General features: G+C 37.2%; 2 protein-coding genes and 1 long non-coding RNA gene across 18 annotated transcripts; 2 read left to right on the top strand and 1 right to left on the bottom strand.

Annotated features, from left to right (window-relative positions):
* Window positions 1-152: 152 nt before the first annotated feature.
* On the bottom strand, window positions 153-14,191 carry LOC100116803 (V-type proton ATPase 116 kDa subunit a). 14 transcript variants are annotated; one of them, XR_004226495.2, is made up of 12 exons: window positions 13,757-14,172; window positions 12,847-13,152; window positions 10,423-10,535; window positions 3,608-3,734; window positions 2,970-3,359; window positions 2,112-2,889; window positions 1,823-2,046; window positions 1,573-1,575; window positions 1,259-1,466; window positions 1,007-1,178; window positions 749-924; window positions 153-613 (listed from the first exon to the last, which is right to left on the bottom strand). XR_004226495.2 is itself a non-coding variant. In XM_032596171.1 (12 exons), exons 2-12 carry the CDS (start codon window positions 13,871-13,873, stop codon window positions 813-815), a joined length of 2,490 nt encoding a protein of 829 aa, XP_032452062.1. In that variant the 5' UTR covers window positions 13,874-13,882; window positions 13,985-14,146; the 3' UTR covers window positions 153-812. The 14 variants fall into 14 exon arrangements, 10 of the variants coding, with proteins under 10 accessions (XP_032452062.1, XP_032452053.1, XP_008202934.1 ...); XM_032596171.1 differs by lacking the exon at window positions 10,423-10,535 and adding an exon at window positions 9,380-9,432 and having other exon boundaries at window positions 153-924; window positions 13,757-13,882; window positions 13,985-14,146; XM_032596162.1 differs by having other exon boundaries at window positions 153-924; window positions 10,423-10,508; window positions 13,757-13,882; window positions 13,985-14,145.
* LOC116415965 lies at window positions 4,819-9,319 on the top strand. Its single transcript, XR_004226496.1, has 3 exons — window positions 4,819-5,147; window positions 6,936-8,454; window positions 8,971-9,319. It is a non-coding gene; the product is annotated as an uncharacterized LOC116415965 (long non-coding RNA).
* On the top strand, window positions 13,964-17,830 carry LOC100123636 (renin receptor). 3 transcript variants are annotated; one of them, XM_031921875.2, is made up of 9 exons: window positions 14,499-14,668; window positions 14,808-14,935; window positions 15,018-15,248; window positions 15,330-15,644; window positions 15,717-15,824; window positions 16,198-16,290; window positions 16,498-16,674; window positions 16,920-17,022; window positions 17,111-17,830. In XM_031921875.2, the coding sequence occupies exons 1-9, from the start codon at window positions 14,623-14,625 to the stop codon at window positions 17,188-17,190; spliced, it is 1,281 nt and encodes a 426-aa protein (XP_031777735.1). In that variant the 5' UTR covers window positions 14,499-14,622; the 3' UTR covers window positions 17,191-17,830. The 3 variants fall into 3 exon arrangements, with proteins under 3 accessions (XP_001607306.2, XP_031777735.1, XP_016844583.1); XM_016989094.3 differs by lacking the exon at window positions 16,498-16,674 and having other exon boundaries at window positions 17,111-17,809; XM_001607256.6 differs by lacking the exons at window positions 16,198-16,290; window positions 16,498-16,674 and having other exon boundaries at window positions 13,964-14,668.
* Window positions 17,831-18,221: the final 391 nt, after the last annotated feature.

The following is an 18,221-nucleotide window of genomic DNA, read 5'->3' as shown; positions in this document are numbered from 1 at the left end:
TCATTGGCCGAGACTTTGAAGTCGGTTTGAAGGTATTTACAATTTAAAATAAGGCAGTGTCCTGTGATAAATTCTATACTATTTATTATGATTTTAAGAAATGGTACGGACGTTTAGTTGAGGTGAGGAATTGCGAATATATTAACAAACACTTAATAATGCTGTATTTATTTATGCTTTACTTATTTCTACACATATTTAACACCTTTTTTATGTCATTACGAGGAATCAACTAATTTTGAAGAGGAAAAAGTATAGTATAATAAAATCTATAGTGTGCGCATTTCGAAACATGAGATTCAAAGTAAACGTATGGATTGGCTTCGTTAAAATTACTCATTAAACCAAACCCAAATATAACATATTACTCATCACACGGAATAGCGGTAGCTAAATTGCATTTCACAAGCTTTGTAAAATTAAAATCACAAAGTTTAACATTAAAATCCTCGATAAACAATGACATCACAATAAATACACAAAAGATTAATAAAACATCATTTTATTCTGCCATGAAAGAAAACCCGATTTCATAAATTTCATTTTGCTATTTACACAAAAATCATGTCGCTCGTTTCGTCCAAGCAAACCGAGCGTCGAACACGGTTAGTATCTAAAAAAAAAAAATTAGTCAACGAAAACGAACATATAATAGGCGCAGTGTCTTGGCTTTTCGTTCTTGAGAATATATTCAACGCTAATCGTAGTAGAGAGAAAGAAGTACATTATTAAGTGAAACGTCAATTACAATTCATTCCCGAGGTATAGTTCGAGATTGAAATTCCAGACCGAGGCAATCGTGCTCTCCTAGTTTAATCTGTTACTGTTTCTGTGGCAGACTGAGCTGTCTCTAGGATTATTTCAAAGGAGAATGGGGTGAAGCTGTAACCCTGACCAAGGTAGAATTTGCTCTGGAACTCGACCCTGAAAAACAAAAAGCAGCGATCATTAGAACAATGCTGATTGCCGCACTCTGAATAAAACGAATATAAGAAGAAAGAATCACCAGTGAAGCCTAAGGGTGTGGAGGAAGGCTGACAAACCCTCCATAAGAACTAAAATTCCAACAGTCAGCACAGCCCAGAAAGCGAAGATGGCCCACAAGACGATGCCGCCATACCATCCCTCTTGGGTCAAACCATTCTTCATTACCATGTTCCACAATACTTCGGACAGTTCTGAAATTTATGAATTTTATTGAATTATTACTATTACCGAGAAAAAGTATATCTCGAAATTCATACTAAATGAAACTAACGTGCGTGAGCAAGTGAGAGAGCCCAGAGACGGAGATAAGATGCCGTGTGGGAGACGCTTCCCAACACGTACTCGATCGTGTGGATGCCTTGGTGAATGAACACCTCGGACATTTCCTCTTCCTCCTTGTGACCTCCTTGCATCTGGCCGCCTTGCGACTGCATCACACCGCCATCGATGTCACCGTTCTCGGTTCCATGTGTGTTCAACTATATCAAGGATGTAAGAAAGAAATATTGATATTAGATCGAGTCTTTGAAGATGTAAATACGGGAAGACTACAGCTCTAATTTCCATTACAACGTTTATACATACATTCTTCTCATATCCAGCAAAATAGGAAAACATTGGCCAGACAGAAGTCAAACAGTAAAGAGTAAATGAACATTAAACATTGAACATTGAAAGATGTAAATATTGTAGTATATACAAATGTCTTTAGTGATTTATAGACTTTAGAAATGTGCATGAATTCCAAAAAATCACTAAAGATTTTTCGACAATAAATAAATCCATTTAGATAAACCATGTGTATTAAAATAAGGAAGAAAGGTCCATAGCGCACCTGCATGTGCTTCTTCTTCCTCTCCTTCATCATCATGAAGGGCTTGGCCAGCAGCATCCAGGGAATGCAAAGTAGACCGACTAGTACCAAGAACCTTTCGAAGAAGTGCTCTCCACCGTACATGTATTCATCGCAGTTTGGTAATTGGGTTGGCGCTTTGAAAAGCACCATGTTGATGAACGTGATGAGGACCGACGGAGCACAATAGGACGAAGTTTTTACGTCTGCAAAAAGTCGAGCATGATGAGCAACGAATTCTTTAGCATCTCATAAATCGTCGGTTTCTTACCTGTGTTGTAGATTGGATGATATGCCGCATACTTGACCCACTTAATAAACATGAGGAGGGTCAGATAGAAGAAGAGGAATATCAGGAAGATGATCTGTGGTATGAACTCGCAGATGATGTTTATCCTGCGCTTGAAGTACAAGTGATTAAATAGACCAACTATGACACCGAACAGCATGTGAATGACACCAAAGATGATTGAAATCTTCATCTTGTACGAGTTCAAGAAGATGATCTTGTTTTCAGCCAGCTGCCATACAGGATCCATTCCTATAGGATAAGGATGCTGAATATAGCTCCAGGTGGGATCCAGCTGGAAACTCTTGATATTCATGACATTATCGGTGGTTATGTTGGTGACAGTCCAGTAGGTTCCAAACACATTTAGCGATTTGGAGAATATATCGTTGTATATGAAACCAGTATACATGGAGAATATGCCCATGAGGAAAATGATGTAACGACCACCGAAGAAGATGTTCCATATCTCGTTGTCAGACTTCTGTGCAGCCAAGGGCTTTTCCTTGAGGACCATCCATCCGCCGAAGAGGAACATGATTAAACCGTGACCAAAGTCACCGAACATAATGGCGAACAGGAAGGGGAAGGTGATGATGGTGTAAGGCGCCGGATTCATCTCACGGTACGAGGCAACACCATAGGCGTCGATGAGAGCCTGGAAACCTTTGGTGAACTTGTTCGTACGATTGTACGTCGGAGGATCCTCGAATGTCTCCATCCGATTCAAGATCGGTGGTACCGAGCTACCGCTACGCTCCTGTATTGAAAAACAGCCTTCTGGTTAATCGACTGCGCGAGTTCAATAATCATTAGACATATAAGAGACGGAAAACTTACGGTTCCTCTGCGCAGAGCTAGCTGAATAGTCTCGATGTCGAGGACTGGTACCCAGCACTCGGCGATGAGGCACTTCTGGGTGACGTCGAGATTAAAAAGATTCAAGGTGTGATAGATGGCCTTGATCTTGCGAACCTTGATGAACCAGTTCTTGATGTTCTTGGCGGCTGCTACCAGGACACGGTGTCTGTGGTCCTGAGTCTGGCCGAGGACAGTGTTGAGGTCCTCGATGCGGGTCATCACACCCATAGCCATCTCGCGACGGTCAGCTGGCGCCTCGGGGCATGGGTAAAGGGTCGCACGGAAACCCTCGCAGATCTTCTTGACGCGAGTCTTCAGCTGGTCACCTTGGAAGAAGATGATAAAGACGGACTTGTGCACCTGGTCGCCCTGTACAAGTGATGAATGCAAGTATACTTAGTAGTGAATCAGTGACTGCCTTATAGTGTCGGTAAAGTAGGTAAGGGGATCCCGAACAAAACCCCTTTATCGACTTTGCACTGAATAAAAAATCAAGAGCATCATCCATAAAAATAGTTATTTTAAGGGTACCGCTGATTACTTAACTCACTGTTGGTAAAACAGTGCGAAGCCCCTTAAACCAGAAAATTCAAATTTTACCACACGTGTGTACTAACCGTGGACGGGTCTTCAAGTGGAGTCTCGATCTCGGCCTGTCTGAGGAAGACATTGCCACGGCAGGCTCTCCAGAGCATGCGCTCGAACGCGGGGATCCTCTCCCTCAGGATGACTCCAGCGACGAAGCTAGATACGCGTTCAGGACAGAAAGTCGTTAGTCATAGAAGCCTGCGCCCGTTCGGTTAAGGTGGTGATTAGAGCGGGATGTGCGCATCGGTTAATCTTTTTATTTGCATATCAACTACGGAGGAATTATTCTGTCGTATAGGACGTTTACGGAGGATTCCTACAGCTATAGCGATATTTATATATAGAACGGGTTAACTTTGCTTCTTTGTACAGATATGTATTTTTGCTCAGAACTTTCAAAACTCACACGCGGCTCTACTCTTCGCTACATTCGAGAGCATGTGGTTGTCAGTTTTACTCATAGCACTGCGAAAACTGTCAGTTCGTCTGACATTCTGTTTTTTACATTTCTCATACGCAGGGAGAGTTAATAATGTAGACCAGGAAAGTCAAAAGGAATTACTGCCTCGTCCTCTATACTCTTTCATATCTGGTCTTGTTAGAGTAATTGTTTCAATGAAAATTTAAGTAAATCATATTATAATCAAAGCAGAAAGAGTATACGAAACTGCAGCCTTCCCTTGATTTTTCAATCTGTATCGATTAGCTCTAAGAATATCGTGTTATTCACAATTGTTTGTGAGAGGAGAGGAAAGAAAGAAAATTTTCAAGTGTATAAGTCAAACAGTTATTAGTTGTTCTTTTTTTTTTCACGTCAGGTCCTCGAATCACGAGCCTTTCTTCCAACTGATATGACAGTCGTCGAAAGGCTCGTCGATCAGACGAGGGAAAGTAATTAAAAAAAAAAAATAAGTACAGGAGAAAAAGATAAATGATACAATATAAACGTCGTATAATTGGCGACCAGCCGAATGATGATTTCTGTAGCCATGGTCGTATTCCTTTACGTACCTTGGAGGGAAAAATCGTATTTCATAAACGTCGAATCAAGTAGCGAAAATAATTGCGCATACTCGACTCTCTCAATTCCTCTCTCTGAATCGACGACTGTACTATACGTGTTATATGCTTATTATAGGCCTTTACTCCTAAGTTCAGGAAGGTATTTATGCGCAAGGTAGTAAATAATACTATATATATGTAATACAATATAACTCAACAACAAAAAAACAACAACAAACAGCAGACTGGATATACGAGCGTTGTTTACACTTAAGAGAGACTGTGTGAGTGTGTATAGTGATGGTTTAGTTTTCGTTTATAGCTTTCAAAGTATAGTGGAATAGTCAAAATAGAATTTTGTACTTTTTCCAATAACTTTCTCAGCCAAGTCGGTGAGTTTAAGCTCGTGAAGTGTATATCGATGCTTCGAAGTGTACCATGAATTATGTGCTCCGCTCGTTTTACAGAGAGAGAGAAAAGAGAGATGCAGTACTGAGAGATGAGCAGAGATTGTACAGAGACAGATAAAGAAGTGCGAGACGATACAGCAGGCAGATTTTACTTCCAGTATGTAATAGGGAAAATTAGTGAACTGTATGCAGTATGTATGTGTGTGTATATATATATATTTATATATATATACACTTTAAACTATTGTTGTGATACGACCGCACTTGAGTTTCGTTATTTTTAATGTCGTAGTTTAATGCGTGTATTAGAAATGTCGTCGTCGATGTAGTTGTAGAATTGTGTTATTTGTTAATAAGTCGCAAAACGAGAATGCAAAGTATATACGATCGATGGTTCATCGACTCTTCATATTGCATTATCGTTGTCGATTGCTTGTTAATTCAGGAGATGAAGCACAAAATTAAAACAACTCTTTACGTCTTATCAACTCTACTATGGCCTATGGGGGGCTAAGCGATCTCAAAAATATACACGACGAACATTGAAGTAAATAAAAGAAACTTATTTATGGTTATTTATACGTATACCGATTTAACAACATACCCAAAACTCTAGATTATTGCATTTAATGTTGCAGTTAATCCGATAACAACTCAAACTAAACACCGATTTCAAATATTAGGATATTATAGCTACATAATTTACTGGCTCAGATATAACTCATGCAATTCGACCAACAATTTATAGTTCTCAGTTATAACAGAATAGACGATGATTCTTGCAAGTACTTTGAAGACTCTTTTGTTTTTTACCAAAAACTTTATCAATTTCTATGTACTACGTCGATCATGGAATTATAGAGAGTCCTTCAAAGTAATTCCTCAGAATGACGTCTTTAGATAAGGAAAACAACAAGTGTAAACACTTCTCCAAAAGGTATAACGTTTATCCATACGGGTCTTTTAAAGTTTATCATCGTCGAATCGTCCAAGCCACACGCGCATTGAGATTTTGGTCGTTTAAGTCTTAGTGCTTTGTTTTATCGAGGTATCGTATTATTACTGGACGTTCTCTTGTGGAATCCTTTGAAATAAAGAGTAAGCGTCATGTGATAGGAATCATAGATGGACACATAGGAATGTAACGCCGAGTATAGAAGAAAAGAATTAAAATCTCGCGTTAAAGATTAATTGTGTGCTTCTTATAAGTTAATTAAAATTAAAAAAATAATCGTGACAAGAAGAGATGAAAGGTTAGTTGGGGGATTTACCATAGCAGAGACAACACACGGTTGATTAGAAGATAACGAAAAATCGTAATCGACAATCTTATATGACGCGTTTGACATGATAAACTCAAAATAGCGAACTTTTGATCGTTATCGATTCTTCGTTATCTGCGTTGGTTATTTTCGATAAACAGTCGATGCAAAACATGTTCGATTGTATCAACGGTATGAATTCGTGTACTACTTGTTTTGTATCGAATTATACACGACTGTTTATCTGCCTAACCGGTTAGGTTGAAAGAAAAACCATCCATCATAAAAATCTTCATGAATTACAAAGTTAATTATAGATTATGATAATCCTGTAAATAAAAAACTGAAGCAATACCTTAAAAATCCAATGGTGGTAAAAAAATAAGTTTTATCAAAAAGTTTTCAAAAATTTCCAAAACACTAATGAAAGAATCAAAATTAAGCATCACACATGTAGATAAATGATTTTACCTTCGGCAAGATTAAACGCGCCCAGAGAATCTTTCCAACTAATTTGAACGAACCAAAACGTTCCAAAATTTCAAAGACTCTCTGAACGCTCATAGAGGCAATCTACAGAGCTGCAAAAGCCCTCGAATATCCAATGAAACCGTCTTAATAAAAAATGCTCAAAATTCAAAAGACAAAAAGTAAAATCTTCAAAAAAATTATTTCGATTTCAGAGAACACAGGGCTGATGCATGATCGCGTCATAGGCATTTTGGTATGCGGCGCGCGCTCAAAGGCTCCACGCGAAAGAAGGCGATGGAGCCCTTTAGCGGCTGAAGGTGTACATACCCCAGTTGGACAGGACCAAGGGCGGACTGGCGGGCGATATTATCGTCACTAATCAATGCGCGTGTCATGGACTCGGTGGAGTTCAAGCCTGCGTGCTCTTGCTGACGACACAACAGACAAGACACAATTAACCGCATTAGCACACTCTCGACACACGGATCACATTATTGAGCTTCAAACGCCACTGTTTATTGTAAATATGCCAATTATACGTGATATATTTTTTTTTTTAATTCTATTCGTTGTTGGCTTATTCTCCAAGTGCGCGTCTGTCCGTCTCATTAGGATTTTTACTGCGTTACAGGTCGACCAGTCAAAGGGTAAATATTGACATTTGAAAAAAAAAATTATACTAAAGCATTAAAGTATTCTTTGACTGGTCTAGGACTTATTATACCATATCCATTCTAAATACGAATTGCCAAACTGGTTAATGCGTGTAATTATTAATGATGACACTCAGTCCACTGAGTTTTGGATTCATCTCCTACGGTCTTTACGTAAAAGTTACCAAAAGTCAATGCATTTTAGACATTAATCGTCAATCGTTATATACTCAGGCTGATTCAACTCAAGGACGGAATCAAACTCAACTTACATAAGAGGCTTACAATACAACAACAATATAACAATAGCAATGCATGGCAATTCTTATTTAAACATTAGACATCTCATATTCTGAAAATAAATGGACACAAAAATATAAGAATTTTTCATTATTTAAAAGAACAACTCTCCTCGTGATGCCTCGTTACAAAACACCTGGAATATCTTATTTTACTTTATATTTACACTCTGTGAAAGGTAAAATTTCGTTAAGTTTTTGATCCAACTATCTTTTCTAATTATACGATCTTTTATGCTTTTACATCATCAGATCTGACAGGTCGAATCTGAGATCTATTATGTGAAATTTGTTCAACTCATTTTTCGGGATAGAAAACTCGGCGGTGGCGAAAACTCGTGTGCGAAAATAAACGTATTACACATACAACAGATAATTATGCAACAGGTATTATAACAGACAACAGCAGCGAAGCAGCTTGGCACTCAAATACAAAAAAGCACAAATTCAGCAGCACAGCCAGTAATATTTAAAGGAGCTATAGATAAGTGACATTCATTTAAATTCAATTTTTTGCTAATACAGAGAGACATTTAAAACATTTCTAAAAATAAGTCAAGGATGTCAGGCTTGCACTACGACAATACGTGCTATGTAACACAATTACAAAACGTATAGAAATTATCGACATTTTCAACTGGAATTTTTTGCTGATGGAAAAGATTTTCCAAGCATTGAGTCGAACTGTCGAAGATGTCGACAATTTACCGATAGTAAATATATACTTGTATATCTTATACATACCCATGGCCACACCATCATCATTTGTTATTCACACGGTAAATTTTGTATTACATAATAATTATCTAATTTAAAGTGAAATAATCTACCGATCGTCTAAGAATAAGAAAAGTAATGCGAGATTCAATCTCAGCGCTGATGCAGAATAATAATAATAGTGCCTGTGAAAGCTCATAGCAAATTGACCTGTAGAAAATTTAGTTTCAAGGTTGTCATTCAAATAGAAAAATAAGTCACAAATTTTCTACAGGTACACGCGATCGTCCTCGGTAAAATTCAGTAATCCAGTATAGGAGGTATTTCTCGTCGTTTAGTCAGTTATTCGTTGGGCGTTGAGAGACAAATCGTTGCTAGGATAATGTAAAAAACAATAATATTACATATGGAAACATCAAAAAGAGATCTCTTTGCATGTCATTCAACTTTGAAACTCGATACAGTTTGAAATCATTGAAACTGTATCAACTGTTATGCACCGTGTATTATTTATAGAAATTAATTAATCGACAAGAAAAAAAAAAGAGAGATAACTAAAAGTTAATCATTTGTTACAGAACACAAGAAGAATTCGTTTCCAGAAAAACACAACAACAAAAAAACGCGCCGCGATTCTCGGCGGTGTTATACATTGGACCAGAGAAATAAGCAAAATATATTCTCCGCGGAGAGCTGGAAAATTTCTCTTCTGCTTTTGTTTTTTTTTTTAACGTCATCGAAGAATTGAAATTTTGCCACTCCCGAGATGGTCAGTGATTGCGGAGAAACGCGCGGAACATAGGCAAACAGAGTGAGCTGCACAATTCAGTTATGACAAAAGTCGATTACAAAAAAATAACAAAAAAATTAAAACAAACGATGTATTACACGAAATCGCATGTAACAGATAAATAAATATTTAAAAGAGAGAGAAAAGAAAAAAAAAACGTGTGGCGCAAACTCTAATAACGGTTGATAACAGCTTGCCTGAGGGGATTCCTATAGTGCGATCCGAGGGACTCTGTGATGGTGTACAGGTGCTGTAACCCACAGAACAGATACTTGGCTTGTAATAGCGTGCTCTCGTTGGCTGCTTTCTATCACTGTTTTTTTTTTTGTTTACGTTTAAAGTGTATTACACACGCTCGTTTCTTTCAGTTCAGTGCGTATCGACCATACGGTTGGAGTCTCTTATTTTCAAATTATTCGAAATTTTGTTTATTGAAAAAAAGTCGACTCCAACCAACCCGTTAAAGCCTAACTGTTGAGAATCATTGTTCCGAGATAATTAATATCCACGAAAAAGAAAATCAGCCATTTTTCACAAACTATTAATCATTTGACACGTCGGCAGGTGTTAACGGGTTACGAGGCAGCATAAAGCTTCTGCTCAGGCTCTTGCTTTGCTCTATGTATCCTAAGAGACAGACAAATGACTCGGAGCGAAAAATTGAATGAAAAATAAGTCTGCGAATTTGTCTATCTCCGCGGGTACACACAGTTACGACAGTTTGAGGCGCAGCGACAATCATAAAGATGAGAATTTGAAAAACACTATGTAATAATTGTGTACGAGGCCTCGAGAGAATTAGAAAGAGAAAACACTAAGTATATAGCACGTCCATTGCTACGCAGTGCAAAAACTAAACTATATACGTACTACCGTCCCAGGCCGTCCAAATCGCTCTTGAATTTCGACGGCCTGCGATTTATGTGCGAAGGAGCTTTTTTAGGATTTCATATCTTTTGAATTTAGATTCACATACCGCATCGCGAGCATCTTCGCTTTAGAATCTGCTGAATAAATATAAAAAAAAATCTGATGCTCACGACGACGACTGCAAAGCTGCGCACAATTATGTAGGAAGCAAAAAAGGGTGTATTATTTGACAGTCATTGTATAATAATAATAACAAGACCGCGATCCGCGACAAGTATAGAGAAAAATGTTATACGTATATAGAAAGAATCATGAGTATATAGGTGGTAGTGATGGCGGTGGTGGTGGGGTTGGTTGGTTAATTAATTACCCGAGCTTGAGAGCCTGGCCGCCAGCGCGGAGGCCCTCCTCGCCCAGCAGTGTCACCTGCTCTTCCTCGCGGCTTGGATCCGCCATCTGCGACACGACACTTCCATGCTCAGCCTGCCAACAGACACACGTCACCGACTCTGCCCTGTCTCGCTCTTACTTTTTCGTCAGACATCGGCTTGTCTTCGCGCTTTCTGCGTGTATACGATTTTTGAAAGGAGGAGAATTTCTCGCTGTGTGCATAACGTTTGTATGAATGACGTTTTAAAACATAAACTTACGTTATGCGACACAGCGAAGATTCAAGGTGAAAAGTAGGGGCTATTTATAGTTTTGGATTTTTCTGGAGAAAACAGGTGTAAGTACGGAGTATAAAGCTGGTAACAAGAAAGTTTTGCTATTACTACAATTAATACAAATAATTTAAGGCGATAATTGAGATTAGTTTTATGGAAATATTCACTCATTCATAATTACGAACGTTTTACGTAAAGATTGTAAAAAAATTCCGAAGTATCGCCTTGCATTATGAATTATTCAACACATATAAAAATATATATATATATATATATATATATATATATTAATTAAGATTAAAATAATAATAATAATAATAGTGAGTACTGTTATTTCCATTGTATGAGTGTATTTGTTTTTTCATCCAAGCCATGCACTAAAGTGTGATTGATTAGTTTATTATAACGTATGTGCGCTTTGTATAAAAATTATTTACAGAATCTAAATGATCTTAAAAAATAAAAACTGTAGAACAAGTAGCCATTTCCTACATTAGTCAACTAACAATTATTACAGAATATACAGTGGATACCTTTTTAGTAAGCTGGTAAAACTAAACTATGTAACTAATATGCATAACCCAATTGAATACCAATATGCGAAGCAATCCCTTGCCAAATGCATTTGAGCAGCATATCATTCTTACATAAGTATACAATTGTAGAGGCAAGTGTGCTCATGCGAAAATAAAGGTGCCATGACAGATAAACCAAAACCTTGAATGATCAAGTAAAAAAAAATAATGACAAAAGAAGAAAATGTGTTAGTGACGTAGTTTCCTAAACAAACTACTCAACATCTATTTACCTTTTCAATAAGTGAAAATCATAAAGAGCAGAGCAAGTTTAATTAACACTTTGTTTTAAAGCTACAAGCATGCTAGGGACTCAGTGTGTAAATTTTTAGAGTCTATAATACTAACTAGTTCTACTATTTACAAAAAAAAAAGATTGAACAGAAAAGTTATTTTTTGTACAACATTTTAATGGAGAAGTTCCGAGATGGATCAGTTAGTGGATTTCCAAAAATCATTAATACCTCTGAGAGTCAATTTTTTGCTCAAATCATCAGGAAGAGAATTCCAGAAGATCAACAAAACGCGATCAGAGACAGGGCAGATCTGTGTGAATTGTGTCAGTCGCAGATCTTTGCGACTTTGTTAGTTGACAACACTAACTCATTAAAAATAATCAAACCCTAAAATCACTGAACAGTATCATTAGTGACATACAGAGAAAAAATACACACATGGTGCCAAGAGTCATTATCTTTTGTTTTTATTATATAGTTGTATGTTGAAGCAGCTTTTGTCATCTTTGTATATTAAACTACAATAAAACGTTATCTCCCCACTCCATCGTTAAGATAATAAAGAACTGGAAAGGGGCTTTTTATATAATCACATCACTATCTATTTTTTGAGGATCTAAATTCACGTAGTGACTCATTGATATTATGAAGAAAATGTAGTCCAAATCATTGCTCTTGAGATATCGCGCCAAAGCGAATGCAAACACAGAAAGTTACTTTGATCATTGCTTAAATTTCAAAAAATATCCATGCATTGCTCTTATAGAAATGTAAAATTTAATTTTGATTTTTTTGAAGCATCTTCAACTTCAGTAAAGCAAGTTAGAAAAATGATTTTAATTTATACGTACAATATTTTTGAAAAAGCAAAAGTCATAAAATTTCATTCATGCATTGTTTCTTCTTCTAAAATCTGTATTGCTCTCAAACATTCTAATAGCATATGAAAAATTTGGCTGCTGCTAGCAAGTGCTTCTAATCATTTCAATCAGCAAAGAAAATAAATCCAAGCTTCAATCCCTTTTAAGTTATAGACTGCCAATTCACCCAAGAATTTCAATTGGCTTATTCCTTATAATCAATTATTTACCAGCTGCTTCTCATAATAAAATGGCATTGATTAGTTTTATTTATTGTTGAATATTCGATCATTTCAGTTGTATGAAAACAAATTGAAAACTTATCAATTTTTAAATATTCTTAAAATAAAAAATTTGGCCTTGAAAATGGCATTATTAATTTTGGTTACAATCACATGTCCAATCAATCTCACCCATAAAAGTAAAAAAAAAATTAAAGAACCATTAGGATGTTTTACCTCATCAAAGAAGACCTGCGTCTTGCGCAGAATGTGCTTGAGCTCTGTAAGCTCTAAGAAGTTTCTCTTCAAGGCCTCAGCATTTAGGTTGACTTCCCTCAACTCATTTTCCAGTTTCTCAAAGGTAGCTTCCAGATCAATCATTTCCCTGGGCTGTGGTGCTTCTGGATTCTCACCAGTATCCAGCATTGGGATGCCATCCTTTTTAATTTCCTTCTCCAGGTAGCGTAACTTCCTCTCCATTTCATCGCAGCGCCGTACCTCATTGACAAACTTGCGTTGGAAGGCATTTACATCAGGATTCAACTGCAAACATTAAAAACAAAAAATTGTAATAAACTAAATACCAGCACCTACAGAATTTGAAGAAAAAAAGACGTGTTCTATCATGGAAAAAGTTACAAGTGTCTACTTCATTGAAACTGTAATCAAAGTACAGTATAGATATGAATATGATATCTTGTCTGAGCAGATCTCGCATTAAGCTTGAAAAAAAAAACAAATATTTGAAAAGTAGTATATAAAAGAAAACAGAATCCGAGTCTGAAAGGTAAAGAACAGATAAGCATTTCAAGGCTAAGCTCAAGGTCAAGCCTGAGAAATGGTCAAAATATGTTCAATTGCAGAAAAAATTTCGACATATGCTTTAGAATCGTGTTTAAAAGCTCATTCCACATAACTTTATGGCTCAACAGATTCCCCAGCTGCAATTAAAGCAGAGATAACATTTCACAATCGAACACCTGCTTGTGCAGGGACAGAACATTCAACGAGATTGCTTTATCAGTAGCAGACCCATGTCCTAGATAGCTAAGTATACTTTCTGATAAACCAAGCGAGTCAGAGCAGCCTGGTGTATCCAGCTAAGAGCAAGATCATCAAGCATATCATAAGGAGTTTTCACACTCACGTCTCTGAACTGCACGAGTCCAAGCTCTCCAAGCTCTGAGACGCAGGCGTAGGCAGCCTCACTCTGCAGGAAGAGCTGGCAGAGGGTCATCTCCTCGCTCCTGAACAGGGAACCCATCTTGTCTGGCTGTGGTCAGCGATGAGTCCAAGAAATACCAGTTGTACACTCCCTTGACTATCCTCCCTTATCTGTATGTGTGTGTGGCAGATTTTATTCAGTATCTCATACTTGGATTCCTCGACGCCGTGCACAGCAGCCTATCGCCTCGACGAGCCACACGGAAGAGCTATCCTCCCGTCGGCTACAGGAACGTGTGATACGGATGAAGTCAGCGCTGCGGCCGCTCGATAAGCGGAGCTGAGGCGTCAGAAAATTTTCCCCGAAGAGGAGTGCGCGAATCGATAGGCGGTCACGGCGCAGTCACGAGGTGCAATCGTCCATGGAAATGCTTCCGGATAGATAGACGGCCAACTACTTATCGATTTTGTCTCGCGGATGCTCCGTCGGTCGCTTAGGTCTCTGTTTCAATGTAATTTTGTTTAGCTCGTTAACCCAGATAAATATCGGAAAATTTCAATTATCTTGCATCGTTTGATTTTATACGCGAATTTCGGTGCACAGATAACAACATTTGATCTCCGATTCGTCTGCTATATGACCTATTTTAGAAGAATCAAGCGAGTCTTTTGAGGTTAGCTCAGAGGGCGCCACTTCGCGGTTACGAAAGCCGCGATCACGCGACACTCTACGTGCCACGGGTGGGTGCAAAAGGTGTCATATGATCGGACGAAAAACGGAGCACGGGTTAGGGCGGCTGTCGTAGGATAGCTGAGATTTTTCCTCGTAGTAACGACACAGGAGCCAGGATGCTGACGCGGTTTCTTTGGGCTTTCGCGACCCTTGTGGTTTTCGGTGAGTTTTTACATCTCATCTTCGAATTCGAGTAATTTTTTGTGGAATATCGTAAAGAGCGTAATGAGCCACAGATTGTTATCGAGTTTCCGTTAGAGCCTGAGGTCATTGTTGAAGAATATTCTGTATTTGTTTTTAGTGCAAGCGAGCGGCGATTTCATTTTGCTGCACACGCCAGACAGTGTGATTTTCAAGGGTAACAAGGAGATTGACCAAAGTCTTCTGAAGGAAGTGTTCTCTGCTGCGCTAGGATTCACTGTCAAGCAGGTAAAGCTCTTTTTCAAACTTTAATGAAAATTATTAAAGTAGTTTTTCACACATGCTCATTTACGTTTTTTCATATTCATAGAGGGGAACATGGAATGGAATGTCCTTAACGAACCCCTTCAATCTACCTGAAGCAGTGGTTAGCATTGCGGTTGAAGGTGTTGATTCTCTTGGAGCCATCAAGGGTAAGAAATTCCCTCTGAATGTTGATGAAGTTGAGGAAACTACTTGGCAGGCCCTGAGTGGTCGACTGGAGGAAAGAGACAATGACAATTCTCTTGTCAGAATCTACCTTGGTGATGGTCTTGACGCTGTAAGTTTTAAGAAAATGTACAATATCATCGCAAAAGACATGCACTTGCATTCATTAATAAGACACTTTTATTTTCTGCAGTTGGGTCAATCGGCGCTTGGTGAACTAAAACCAACCTCCATTGACGAGTCTTCCCTGAAAGCTCTGAGTCTGAAAAATGATGAGGATCGTAAATTCTTGGAGGAAATACAGCTGCTTCGTGCCATAGCCAAGAAAGTTCCAAGTGCTGTGAGTGCAGATGGCAAACCAGATGTTTACTGGCTTGTTGTCTCTGGCCTGAAACCTGTTTTTGACATTCATGGTAAAAACTCTGTTGCTGCAAAAGAAGCTTTGACTCTTCTCAATGAAGCTCTTCACGATGTTAACAAAGCTTTTATGGATGCATACAAAAATCAGGTTTGTTATTTTGCTTTGTAGTTCATATTATATGCGTTTATTATTTCATTTATATAATAAAATGTATTTTAGGTCTTGATTGCTGTCTTCACCAACGATGCAAGCCAAGTTCGCCATACACGATCACTTCATGAAAGGTTTGAAAGACAGGCTGTTATGGATTCAGCAAAGAATGATTCGGTTGGTATTTGAATCTACAATAACTTATAATTTTCTTAAACTGAACAGTCAAACACATTACTTTTTTCTCATAATTGTTTTAATCTCATAGTTTAAGTTTAAGTTAAGAATCTCTAATTAAAGCATGAGATCCCAAAATTGCCTAACACAGAAATAATATTATATTTAGAAGTTCGAGCCCTGGAAGGATCTAGTGATTTGATTAGCAAATTGGATTCATAGTTCACTACATCTTATTTTAAATACTATATCTGAACAAGTTTCTACATTTATTCTTTATTGACTAATTATTTTTTTTATACCCATTAACAAATAAATGCATTTACTAACAATTTCTCATGACAAATTATTGTATATATTGTAAATTCAATAGGAAGGAGCCAGCAGCAAAGTAGAAAATACCTCAAGCTCTCCAAAAAGAGTGTTTGAGGATAAGTCTGAGGAAAAAGAAAATTTACCCGATGAGGTACTTTGTTGTAATAGCTTGTAGTCATTTCAGTGTTTTTTTGTTTTGAAATGTTATACATTTAACTATAATTTATGTAGTAAATATAATTTATGCATGGTTTTTCTGAATAGATGAAACCAAACAGTAAAATGTATCTTTGAATTATGGATGTTGCATGGCACTTTTTTCAATAATAATAATTTAAAAACATTATTTTTATAACAGAAAAATAATAAACATGATAAACACACTGAAGATGAAAACAAGGATAACACATCTCACGAACATGCAGATAACGATATTGATAATACTAATACTATAACACTTACACCAGAATCTACTACAACAATCACACCTAATTCAGACCATAAAGAACAACATTTCACAAAATTAGATGACATGGTAAAAAGTTAAGATGATATGTATACAATGTGATTACAATCCAAGAGAAGCTTTGACTGTATATTTGAGCTTTCCTGCATTTCCTCCACGATATTTTTAAATCTTTTGTTTTACTTGTAGGACCCATTTAGTTAGTTTGTTGCAGAGTTATTTAAGGACAGCTAGACTTTTATTATTTCACATTGTTCGCATTAAATTTAGTTATCCGCATTTTCGGAAGTGTAACAAATTTTTTCTATTTACAGCAAATGAATATGGCTAAGAATTACCAGTCAGAATACTCAGCTATTTTCAACATCATTCTGTGGTTCGGCGTCGTATTCTTCTTCTCTTTACTCGCTATCTGCAGTAAGTTTACACTTTAAACTTTATATAATTACTAATGTCAACCTCCATGACTTACATATGTATTTAAAAAAAATTGTTTAATTTTTAGTTACCATTGCCGAGATGGATCCTGGCCGTGATTCGATCATTTACAGAATGACATCCAACAGAATGAAGAAGGACAACTAAATGCTCATAAAACGTGAACGCACTTGAGTAGCTTTGAAAAAAAGAAGTCTGTGAAACAGTTGCATTGCAATTGGACCATTCGAAATATATAGTCAAGCTAACTCAATTGATTTCACGAAAAGCTTAATGTAAATACGCCTCCGTTACGGACGTTTATATACAGAAATGAAAAAAATATACGATAACGAATGTATGAACTGTGTAGTGAAATGTTAAGAGAAAAAACGAGCACAACCCGAAATCTTGTATTTGCAAGGTACAAAACGGGACTTTTTTTCTCGGTTGTTAAATTTAATGATGTTCATTCCTCCGTGTTTCTTCGCCTTGCACTGTAAAGGCTGTATATTTTAGTTTTAATTCTACGAGATAGCGTGCGATTATTTTACAAAATAAAAACATCTTTGCACAGAGCCGTGGAATAATAACAAAAATTCTATGTATTTTCAGTATTTCAAAGGGTTTGCTACAACCCTCGAACCCTTACAATAATAATACAAAACTCTATGTATTGCGCAAGTGTTAAATTGCGCGCGTACAAGCCCGATCATGTATATGTATATTCTGTTCTTATCTTGAAAGAAATAATCCATATCCATATATACGTGAATTGTCTAAAAAATAAATTGGATTTATGAAATTATCTTCTCATTGTTGTATCCATATCGATATATCTTGCGTAGACTATTAGCGCTCTTTAAAGCGCATCTGTGAGGGCATTTAAATGTCAGCTGGTGTAGCAATTAAAGCGCCACTCCCTCGTTCTTTTTTTTTCAAAGTCATGATCTTTGATCATAGATCCTAAAATTAAAAACATCGTTATCGCTTAAATTCTGCGGTAATGAAAAAAAATTAAGTAAAAAGTCGAAGTAGTATCCATCTACTCCGAAGGAAGGCAAAAACTTGTCGCCTCCTACGGGATATTTTCTCAAAACCAGCGCTCTCTCTCTCTCGCATCTTTTCTCGAAAAGGGCAGAGCAGCATTCCAAGCGGGGATTGGTCAGTGCGTCTCTCCTCTGTCTCTCTCTTTCCCG

Source organism: Nasonia vitripennis, chromosome 1, assembly GCF_009193385.2.
Source record: "Nasonia vitripennis strain AsymCx chromosome 1, Nvit_psr_1.1, whole genome shotgun sequence".
In the NCBI taxonomy this organism is placed as follows: Eukaryota; Metazoa; Arthropoda; class Insecta; order Hymenoptera; family Pteromalidae; genus Nasonia; species Nasonia vitripennis.
The sequence above is the reverse complement of the archived record's forward strand: the minus strand, read 5'-3'. Positions and strand labels throughout refer to the sequence as shown.